This window comes from Scyliorhinus torazame, chromosome 19, assembly GCF_047496885.1.
Source record: "Scyliorhinus torazame isolate Kashiwa2021f chromosome 19, sScyTor2.1, whole genome shotgun sequence".
Taxonomy (NCBI): domain Eukaryota; kingdom Metazoa; phylum Chordata; class Chondrichthyes; order Carcharhiniformes; family Scyliorhinidae; genus Scyliorhinus; species Scyliorhinus torazame.
In genome coordinates this window covers 93,729,400-93,740,663 of record NC_092725.1, presented here as the reverse complement: position 1 = coordinate 93,740,663, position 11,264 = coordinate 93,729,400, and the positions used below count along the sequence as shown (strand labels likewise).

Below are 11,264 nucleotides of genomic sequence, written 5' to 3'. Positions count from 1 at the left end.
GCACAATTGCTTCACAGTTCCAGGGTCACAGGTTCGATTCTGGCTTGAGTCACTGTCTGTGCGGAGTCTGCACATCCTCCCGTGTGCGCGTGGGTTTCCTCCGGGTGCTCCGGTTTCCTCCCACAGTCCAAAGATGTGCAGGTTAGGTGGATTGGCCATGATAAATTGCCCTTAGTGTTGGGTGGGGTTACTGGGTTATGGGGATAGGGTGGAGGTGTTGACCTTGGGTAGGGTGCTCTTTCCAAGAGCTGGTGCAGACCCGATGGGCCGAATGGCCTCCTTCTGCACTGTAAATTCTATGATTCTATGATTCTCCACACTCCACCCCAAATCTCTGGGCCCCTCCTCATTCTCACACTCTGCTTTCTCTCTGGGCCCCTCCTCCATATTCCAGGCCCCACCCCCATTCCCCACACCCTGCTCCAAATCTCCAGCCCCCCACTCTCCAGGTCCCGCCCTCTCTCCAGAGCCCTCCCCCATTCTCCAGGCTCCGCCCTCTCTTTAGGCCCCGCCCCCATTCTCCAGCCCCCTCCCTCTCTCCAGGCCCCTCCCCCATTCTCCAGGCTCCGCCCTCTCTTTAGGCCCCGCCCCCATTCTCCAGCCCCCTCCCTCTCTCCAGGCCCCTCCCCCATTCTCCAGGCTCCGCCCTCTCTTTAGGCCCCGCCCCCATTCTCCAGCCCCCTCCCTCTCTCCAGGCCCCTCCCCCATTCTCCAGGCTCCGCCCTCTCTTTAGGCCCCGCCCCCATTCTCCAGCCCCCGCCCTACCTCTCCAGCCCCGTCCCCCGGGACCCAGCCGCAGTTTTTGGGCCGCAGCTTGGCCGCTCGGTTTGCTGGGTAGCGGTACTTGTTTGCCGGGGATGGGGCGGCTGCTGCAGCCGCTGAGTGAGGCTCAGTTGAAGCGCTTGGAGGAGCACCGGTACCAAGCGGCAGGTCGCTCTCTGCTCGAGCCGCCGCTGCAGCGGTTCTGGGTCTGGCTCCTGGACGGGGTCCCACTCTGGATGGCCCCAAACACCATCACCCTGCTCGGCCTGGCCTGCAACCTTTTAAGCTGCCTCCTGCTGGCTTATCACTGTCCGCGGGGCAGGGAGCAGGTAAGAGTGACCCCGGTCAGAGTGCCTGATCCCGGCCTGAGTGCCTGATCCCGGTCAGAGTGCCTGATCCCGGCCTGACTGATCCCGGTCAGAGTGCCTGATCCCGGCCTGAGTGTCTGATCCCGGCCTGAGTGTCTGATCCCGGTCAGAGTGCCTGATCCCGGCCTGAGTGCCTGATCCCGGTCTGAGTGATCCCGGCCTGGGTGCCTGATCCCGGTCTGAGTGATCCCGGCCTGGGTGCCTGATCCCGGTCTGAGTGAGTGATCTCGGTCAGAGTGATCCCGGTCTGACTGATCCCGGTCAGAGTGCCTGATCCCGGCCTGACTGATCCCGGTCAGAGTGCCTGATCCGGGTCAGAGTGCGTGATCCCGGCCTGAGTGCCTGATCCCGGTCAGAGTGCCTGATCCCGGTCAGAGTGCCTGATCCCGGTCAGAGTGCCTGATCCCGGTCAGAGTGCCTGATCCCGGTCAGAGTGATCCCGGCCTGAGTGCCTGATCCCGGTCAGAGTGATCCCGGCCTGAGTGCCTGATCCCGGTCAGAGTGCCTGATCCCGGTCAGAGTGCCTGATCCCGGTCTGAGTGCCTGATCCCGGTCTGAGTGATCCCGGCCTGAGTGCCTGATCCCGGTCAGAGTGATCCCGGTCAGAGTGCCTGATCCCGGTCTGAGTGCCTGATCCCGGTCTGAGTGAGTGATCTCGGTCAGAGTGATCCCGGCCTGAGTGCCTCATCCCGGTCAGAGTGAGTGATCCCGGTCAGAGTGAGTGATCCCGGTCAGAGTGCCTGATCCCGGTCTGACTGATCCCGGCCTGAGTGCCTCATCCCGGTCAGAGTGCCTCATCCCGGTCAGAGTGAGTGATCCCGGTCAGAGTGCCTGATCCCGGTCTGACTGATCCCGGTCAGAGTGATCCCGGCCTGAGTGCCTGATCCCGGTCTGAGTGAGTGATCCCGGCCTGAGTGCCTGATCCCGGTCTGACTGCCTGATCCCGGTCAGAGTGCCTGATCCCGGTCAGAGTGAGTGATCCCGGTCAGAGTGAGTGATCCCGGTGTGGGTGCCTGATCCCGGTCAGACTGATCCCGGTCAGAGTGCCTGATCCCGGTCAGAGTGCCTGATCCCGGTCAGAGTGCCTGATCCCGGCCTGGGTGCCTGATCCCGGTCAGGGTGCCTGATCCCGGTCTGAGTGAGTGATCCCGGTCTGAGTGAGTGATCCCGGTCCCGGTCTGACTGATCCCGGTCAGAGTGATCCAGGCCTGAGTGCCTCATCCCGGCCTGTGTGCCTGATCCCGGTCAGAGTGCCTGATCCCGGTCAGAGTGATCCCGGCCTGAGTGCCTGATCCCGGTCTGAGTGCCTGATCCCGGTCAGAGTGCCTGATCCCGGTCAGAGTGAGTGATCCCGGTCAGGGTGCCTGATCCCGGTCAGGGTGCGTGATCCCGGTCTGAGTGAGTGATCCCGGTCAGGGTGCCTGATCCCGGTCAGGGTGCCTGATCCCGGTCAGAGTGCCTGATCCCGGTCAGGGTGCCTGATCCCGGTCAGAGTGCCTGATCCCGGTCAGAGTGCCTGATCCCGGTCAGAGTGATCCCGGCCTGTGTGCCTGATCCCGGTCAGAGTGATCCCGGCCTGTGTGCCTGATCCCGGTCAGAGTGATCCCGGCCTGTATGCCCGATCCCGGTCAAAGTGCCTGATCCCGGCCTGTGTGCCTGATCCCGGTCAGAGTGATCCCGGTCAGAGTGCCTGGTCCCGGTCTGAGTGATCCCGGTCAGAGTGCCTGATCCCGGTCAGAGTGCCTGATCCCGGTCAGAGTGCCTGATCCCGGTCAGAGTGCCTGATCCCGGTCAGAGTGCCTGATCCCGGTCAGAGTGATCCTGGTCAGACTGCCTGATCCTGGTCAGAGTGCCTGATCCCGGTCTGAGTGATCCCGGCCTGGTCCCGGTCAGAGTGCCTGATCCCGGTCAGGGTGCTTGATCCCGGCCTGGGTGCCTGATCCCGGTCAGGGTGCCGGACCCCGGTCAGAGTGAGTGGCCCCGGTCAGAGTGAGTGACCCCGGTCAGAGTGCCTGATCCCGGTCAGAGTGCCTGATCCCGGTCTGAGTGATCCCGGCCTGTGTGCCTGATCCCGGTCAGAGTGATCCCGGCCTGTGTGCCTGATCCCGGTCAGAGTGATCCCAGCCTGTGTGCCCGATTCCGGTCAGAGTGCCCGATCCCGGTCAGAGTGCCCGATCCCGGTCAGAGTGCCTGATCCCGGTCAGAGTGCGTGCCTGATCCCGGTCAGAGTGCCTGATCCCGGTCAGAGTGCCTGATCCCGGTCAGAGTGCCTGATCCCGGTCAGAGTGCCTGATCCCGGTCAGAGTGCCTGATCCCGGTCAGAGTGCGTGCCTGATCCCGGTCAGAGTGCCTGATTCCGGCCTGTGTGCCTGATCCCGGTCAGAGTGATCCCGGTCAGAGTGCCTGATCCCGGTCAGAGTGATCCTGGTCAGACTGCCTGATCCTGGTCAGAGTGCCTGATCCTGGTCTGAATGATCTCGGCCTGGTCCCGGTCAGAGTGCCTGATACCGGTCAGAGTGCCTGATACCGGTCAGAGTGCCTGATACCGGTCAGAGTGCCTGATACCGGTCAGAGTGCCTGATACCGGTCAGAGTGCCTGATACCGGTCAGAGTGCCTGATACCGGTCAGAGTGCCTGATACCGGTCAGAGTGCCTGATACCGGTCAGAGTGCCTGATACCGGTCAGAGTGCCTGATACCGGTCAGAGTGCCTGATACCGGTCAGAGTGCCTGATACCGGTCAGAGTGCCTGATACCGGTCAGAGTGCCTGATACCGGTCAGAGTGCCTGATACCGGTCAGAGTGCCTGATACCGGTCAGAGTGCCTGATACCGGTCAGAGTGCCTGATACCGGTCAGAGTGCCTGATACCGGTCAGAGTGCCTGATACCGGTCAGAGTGCCTGATACCGGTCAGAGTGCCTGATACCGGTCAGAGTGCCTGATACCGGTCAGAGTGCCTGATACCGGTCAGAGTGCCTGATACCGGTCAGAGTGCCTGATACCGGTCAGAGTGCCTGATACCGGTCAGAGTGCCTGATACCGGTCAGAGTGCCTGATACCGGTCAGAGTGCCTGATACCGGTCAGAGTGCCTGATACCGGTCAGAGTGCCTGATACCGGTCAGAGTGCCTGATACCGGTCAGAGTGCCTGATACCGGTCAGAGTGCCTGATACCGGTCAGAGTGCCTGATACCGGTCAGAGTGCCTGATACCGGTCAGAGTGCCTGATACCGGTCAGAGTGCCTGATACCGGTCAGAGTGCCTGATACCGGTCAGAGTGCCTGATACCGGTCAGAGTGCCTGTTCCCGGTCTGAGTAATCCCGGTCTGAGTGCCTGATCCCGGCCTGAGTGCCTGATCCCGGCCTGAGTGCCTGATCCCGGCCTGAGTGCCTGATCCCGGCCTGAGTGCCTGACCCCGGCCTGAGTGCCTGATCCTGGTCTGAGTGATCCCGGCCTGTGTGCCTGATCCCGGTCAGAGTGCCTGATCCCGGTCTGACTGATCCCGGTCAGAGTGATCCCGGTCAGAGTGCCTCATCCCGGTCAGAGTGCCTGATCCCGGTCAGAGTGATCCCGGCCTGAGTGCCTGATCCCAGCCAGGGTGCCTGATCCCGGTCAGGGTGCCTGATCCCGGTCAGAGTGCCTGAACCCGGTCTGAGTGCCTGATCCCGGTCTGAGTGCCTGATCCCGGTCTGAGTGCCTGATCCCGGCCTGAGTGCCTGATCCCGGCCTGAGTGCCTGATCCCGGCCTGAGTGAGTGATCCCGGTCAGAGTGCCTGATCCCGGCCTGAGTGCCTGATCCCGACCTGATTGCCTGATCCCAGCCTGGGTGCCTGATCCCGGCCTGAGTGCCTGATCCCGGCCTGAGTGCCTGATCCCGGCCTGAGTGCCTGATCCCGGCCTGGGTGCCTGATCCCGGTCAGGGTGCCTGATCCCGGCCTGAGTGCCTGAACCCGGTCAGAGTGCCTGAACCCGGTCAGAGTGCCTGAACCCGGTCAGAGTGCCTGATCCCGGTCTGAGTGAGTGATCCCGGTCAGAGTGAGTGATCCCGGTCAGGGTGAGTGATCCCGGTCAGAGTGCCTGGTCCCGGTCAGAGTGCCTGATCCCGGTCAGAGTGATCCCGGCCTGTGTGCCTGATCCCGGTCTGTGTGCCTGATCCCGGTCTGTGTGCCTGATCCCGGCCTGTGTGCCTGATCCCGGCCTGTGTGCCTGATCCCGGTCAGAGTGCCTGGTCCCGGTCTGAGTGATCCCGGTCAGAGTGCCTGATCCCGGCCCGTGTGCCTGATCCAGGTCAGGGTGATCCCGGTCAGAGTGCCTGATCCCGGTCAGAGTGCCTGATCCCGGTCAGAGTGCCTGATCCCGGTCAGAGTGCCTGATCCCGGTCAGAGTGCCTGATCCCGGTCTGAGTGATCCCGGCCTGAGTGCCTGATCCCGGCCTGTGTGCCTGATCTCGGTCTGAGTGATCCCGGCCTGAGTGCCTGATCCCGGCCTGAGTGCCTGATCCCGGCCTGAGTGCCTGATCCCGGCCTGAGTGCCTGATCCCGGCCTGGGTGCCTGATCCCGGCCTGGGTGCCTGATCCCGGCCTGGGTGCCTGATCCCGGTCAGGGTTCCTGATCCCGGTCAGAGTGCCTGATACCGGTCAGAGTGCCTATCCCGGTCAGAGTGATCCTGGTCTGAGTGATCCCGGTCTGGGTGCCTGATCCCGGCCAGAGTGCCTGATCCCGGCCAGAGTGCCTGATCCCGGCCAGAGTGCCTGATCCCGGCCTGGTGCCTGATCCCGGCCTGGGTGCCTGATCCCGGCCTGGGTGCCTGATCCCGGCCTGGGTGCCTGATCCCGGTCAGGGTACCTGAACCCGGTCAGGGTCAGTGATCCCGGTCAGAGTGCCTGATCCCAGTCTGAGTGATCCCGGTCTGGGTGCCTGATCCCGGTCTGGGTGCCTGATCCCGGTCAGAGTGCCTGATCCCGGTCAGTGCCTGATCCCGGTCAGAGTGACTGATCCCGTCCAGAGTGCCTGATCCCGGCCAGAGTGAGTGATCCCGGCCAGAGTGCCTGAACCCGGCCAGAGTGCCTGAACCCGGCCAGAGTGCCTGAACCCGGTCAGAGTGCCTGATCCCGTCCTGAGTGCCTGATCCCGTCCTGAGTGCCTGATCCCGTCCTGAGTGCCTGATCCCGTCCTGAGTGCCTGATCCCGTCCTGAGTGCCTGATCCCGTCCTGAGTGCCTGATCCCGTCCTGAGTGCCTGATCCCGTCCTGAGTGCCTGATCCCGTCCTGAGTGCCTGATCCCGGCGTGTGTGCCTGACCCCGGCGTGAGTGCCTGACCCCGGCCAGTGTTGAGTGCCTGACCCCAGCCAGTGTTGAGTGCCTGACCCCGGTCTGAGTTGAGTGCCTGACCCCGGTCTGAGTTGAGTGCCTGACCCCGGTCTGAGTTGAGTGCCTGACCCCGGTCTGAGTTGAGTGCCTGACCCCGGTCTGAGTTGAGTGCCTGACCCCGGTCTGAGTTGAGTGCCTGACCCCGGTCTGTGTTGAGTGCCTGACCCCGGTCTGAGTTGAGTGCCTGACCCCGGTCTGAGTTGAGTGCCTGACCCCGGTCTGAGTTGAGTGCCTGACCCCGGTCTGAGTTGAGTGCCTGACCCCGGTCTGAGTTGAGTGCCTGACCCCGGTCTGAGTTGAGTGCCTGACCCCGGTCTGAGTTGAGTGCCTGACCCCGGTCTGAGTTGAGTGCCTGACCCCGGTCTGAGTTGAGTGCCTGACCCCGGTCTGAGTTGAGTGCCTGACCCCGGTCTGAGTTGAGTGCCTGACCCCGGTCTGAGTTGAGTGCCTGACCCCGGTCTGAGTTGAGTGCCTGACCCCGGTCTGAGTTGAGTGCCTGACCCCGGTCTGAGTTGAGTGCCTGACCCCGGTCTGAGTTGAGTGCCTGACCCCGGTCTGAGTTGAGTGCCTGACCCCGGTCTGAGTTGAGTGCCTGACCCCGGTCTGAGTTGAGTGCCTGACCCCGGTCTGAGTTGAGTGCCTGACCCCGGTCTGAGTTGAGTGCCTGACCCCGGTCTGAGTTGAGTGCCTGACCCCGGTCTGAGTTGAGTGCCTGACCCCGGCCTGAGTGCCTGACCCCGGCCTGAGTGCCTGACCCCGGCCTGAGTGCCTGACCCCGGCCTGAGTGCCTGACCCCGGCCTGAGTGCCTGACCCCGGCCTGAGTGCCTGACCCCGGCCTGAGTGCCTGACCCCGGCCTGAGTGCCTGACCCCGGCCTGAGTGCCTGACCCCGGCCTGAGTGCCTGACCCCGGCCTGAGTGCCTGACCCCGGCCTGAGTGCCTGACCCCGGCCTGAGTGCCTGACCCCGGCCTGAGTGCCTGACCCCGGCCTGTGTGCCTGAACCCGGCCTGTGTGCCTGAACCCGGCCTGTGTGCCTGAACCCGGCCTGTGTGCCTGAACCCGGCCTGTGTGCCTGAACCCGGCCTGTGTGCCTGAACCCGGCCTGTGTGCCTGAACCCGGCCTGTGTGCCTGAACCCGGCCTGTGTGCCTGAACCCGGCCTGTGTGCCTGATCCCGGTCAGAGTGCCTGATCCCGGTCAGAGTGATCCCGGCCTGAGTGCCTGATCCCGGCCTGAGTGAGTGATCCCGGTCAGAGTGCCTGATCCCGGTCAGAGTGCCTGATCCCGGTCAGAGTGAGTGATCCCGGTCAGGGTGCCTGATCCCGGTCTGGGTGCGTGATCCCGGTCTGAGTGAGTGATCCCGGTCAGAGTGCCTGATCCCGGTCAGAGTGCCTGATCCCGGTCAGAGTGAGTGATCCCGGTCAGGGTGCCTGATCCCGGTCAGGGTGCGTGATCCCGGTCTGAGTGAGTGATCCCGGTCTGAGTGAGTGATCCCGGTCAGGGTGCCTGATCCCGGTCAGAGTGCCTGATCCCGGTCAGAGTGCCTGGCCCGGTCAGAGTGCTTGGTCCCGGTCAGAGTGCCTGATCCCGGTCTGAGTGATCCCGGCCTGTGTGCCTGATCCCGGTCAGAGTGATCCCAGCCTGTGTGCCTGATCCAGGTCAGAGTGATCCCGGTCAGAGTGCCTGATCCCGGTCTGAGTGATCCCGGCCTGAGTGATCCCGGCCAGAGTGCCTGATCCCGGTCTGAGTGATTCCGGTCAGACTGCCTTATCCCGGTCAGAGTGCCTGATCCCGGTCTGAGTGATACCGGCCTGATCCCGGTCAGAGTGCCTGATCCCGGTCAGAGTGCCTGATCCCGGTCAGAGTGCCTGATCCCGGTCAGAGTGCCTGATCCCGGTCTGAGTGATCCCGGCCTGAGTGATCCCGGCCAGAGTGCCTGATCCCGGTCTGAGTGATTCCGGTCAGACTGCCTTATCCCGGTCAGAGTGCCTGATCCCGGTCTGAGTGATCCCTGCCTGAGTGCCTGATCCCGGTCTGAGTGATACCGGCCTGATCCCGGTCAGAGTGCCTGATCCGGGTCAGAGTGCCTGATCCCGATCTGAGTGATCCCGGTCAGAGTGCCTGATCCGTGTCAGAGTGCCTGATCCGGGTCAGAGTGCCTGATCCGGGTCAGAGTGCCTGATCCGGGTCAGAGTGCCTGATCCGGGTCAGAGTGCCTGATCCGGGTCAGAGTGCCTGATCCGGGTCAGAGTGCCTGATCCGGGTCAGAGTGCCTGATCCGTGTCAGAGTGCCTGATCCCGGCCTGAGTGCCTGATCCCGGCCTGAGTGCCTGAACCCGGTTTGAGTGATCCCGGTCAGAGTGCCTGATCCAGGCCTGATCCCGGTCAGAGTGACTGATCCCGGTCAGAGTGACTGATCCCGGTCAGAGTGATCCCGGCCTGAGTGCCTGATCCTGGCCTGTGTGCCTGATCCTGGTCAGAGTGCCTGATCCCGGCCTGATCCCGGTCAGAGTGCCTGATCCCGGTCAGAGTGATCCCGGCGTGAGTGCCTGACCCCGGCGTGAGTGCTTGACCCCGGCGTGAGTGCCTGACCCCGGCGTGAGTGCCTGACCCCGGCGTGAGTGCCTGACCCCGGCGTGAGTGCCTGACCCCGGCCAGTGTTGAGTGCCTGACCCCGGTCTGCGTTGAGTGCCTGACCCCGGCCTGAGTTGAGTGCCTGACCCCGGCCTGAGTTGAGTGCCTGACCCCGGTCAGAGTTGAGTGCCTGACCCCGGTCAGAGTTGAGTGCCTGACCCCGGTCAGAGTTGAGTGCCTGACCCCGGTCAGAGTTGAGTGCCTGACCCCGGTCAGAGTTGAGTGCCTGACCCCGGTCTGAGTTGAGTGCCTGAGCCCGATCCGTATGTCTGATCCCAGTCCGTGTGTCTGAACCCGGTGTGTGATCCGGGTATGATGCCAGTGTGCATGTCTGTTCCGGGTCTAAATGCCTGTTCCTGGTCTGTTCTTGGTCTGATTGTCTGATCCTGGTCCGAGTGTTTGATTGTCATATGATTCCAGATTGATCCTGGTCTCATCCCAGTCTTTGTGTCTGATCTCACTTTGATTCCCATCTGATCCCTGACTGATTGGTCTGTGTGTCAGTCGTGAGTTTCTTCCTGTGGGAAACAGTGGGGACTGTGTCAGGTAAAGGGTAAATGTTGGACTTGGTAGAAGTTAGTGTTGTGTTGCCGTGCAGTCAATTTCTTAATTGTCTTGCCGTGTAGTCAATGTCTTGATTGTGTTGCCATGTAGTCAATTTATAATTGTGTTGCCCTGTAGTCAGTGTTTTGGTTGTGCTGCTGTGAAGCATTTTGGGATGTTTTCCAATGTTTAAAGATTGCATACATTTACAAGTTTTCTCCAGATTAGCAGCAATTTTTCCCTTGTGTAGAGGCCACATTATGAAACACAAGTCAGGGAATAGCTGCTTTCTTTCTCGTGTACATTTTTAGAAAAGATCTTGGGGTTATGAGTTTGTTGGCATTTATACAGAGGGCGATATCTGGAGTGCAGTCACAACTCCTAAAACTTCATTCACAGGAACTAGCAAATTCCCAGAACTCAGCCCATGTTCAGTGAGAGTATATGCCCATTGTGTAGAGTATTGTGTGTTACATACAGCACAGAAACAGGAAAGGATGTAGAGGAGAACTGAGGAAGGCGACAGGGGAGATGGGCCTGAGGGTGGGTTGGTGGTGGTACTTATGAAGTAGGAGCAGGAGTAGACCTGCTTGCCCCCTCGAGCCGGCTCCGCCATTCAATGAGATCATGGCTGATATGATTGTAACCTACCCCAAAACCTTTTCCCCCTTTGCTTATCAAGAATCTATCCAGTTCTGTCTTAAAAATACCTCCCTCTTCATTCACCTGAGGAAGGAGCAGTGCTCCGAAAGCTAGTGATTTGAAACAAACCTGTTGGACTTTAACCTGGTGTTGTAAGACTTCTTACTGTGCTCACCCCAGTCCAACGCCGGCACCTCCGAATCTTAAAAATACTAAAAGACTCTGTTTCCACTGCCTTTTGAGGAAGAGAGTTCCAAAGACTGAGAACCCTCCGAGAGAAAAAAAATCTTCTCATCTCTGTCTTAAATGGGCAACCACTTATTTTTGAACCCCGATTCTAGATTCTCCCTCAAGAGGAAACATTCTTTCCAAATCCTCTCTGTCAATACACCGCAGGATCTTAAAGCTGGCTTGTAATGCAGAACAAGGCCAGCAGCATGGGTTCAATTCCCATACCGGCCTCCCCGAACAGGCGCCGGAATGTGGCGACTAGGGGCTTTTCACAGTAACATCATTGAAGCCTACTTGTGACAATAAGCGATTATTATTATATGGGCGGAATTCAGTGGAACAATTTCTAAGTTCATTTGTGATGGGTGTTTTCAGGGAGTTTCCTGTCGGCTCTGCCAGTGAGTTCCCCACTGCTATCCAATGACACTTAGTCACATTTTGCGCTCTGGGGAGTTTCTCACTGATTTAGACCACACTTAGAATTTTCTTCAGCACTGAGGAGCTGAATGCAGAGGTCAAGCCACCATTTTGAAAGGATGCCCCAATCTCTAAGTGAGTTGTGGGTCCCCTACACCCCGCCACCAATGGAAATGTTACCTCCCACATACATGGGATTACCCCACACCTCCGAAGTGAGGACATCCCGCTATGGGGTCCCTGGGGGTTCCCCCCAAGCCTCCTTCCAGTAACCCCCCTTCCAGGATCCCCCGTCAC

The 11,264-nt window shown here is 60.8% G+C and overlaps 1 protein-coding gene across 1 annotated transcript in view; it reads left to right on the top strand.

Annotated features, from left to right (window-relative positions):
* Nucleotides 1-757: 757 nt before the first annotated feature.
* chpt1 (choline phosphotransferase 1) overlaps nt 758-11,264 on the top strand; it is a 52,797-nt gene continuing 42,290 nt past the window's right edge. The window contains exon 1 of the mRNA XM_072484786.1: nt 758-1,091. Coding sequence (XP_072340887.1) covers nt 858-1,091 — 234 coding nt within the window. The 5' untranslated portion in view covers nt 758-857. The remainder of the gene's footprint in view (nt 1,092-11,264) is intronic.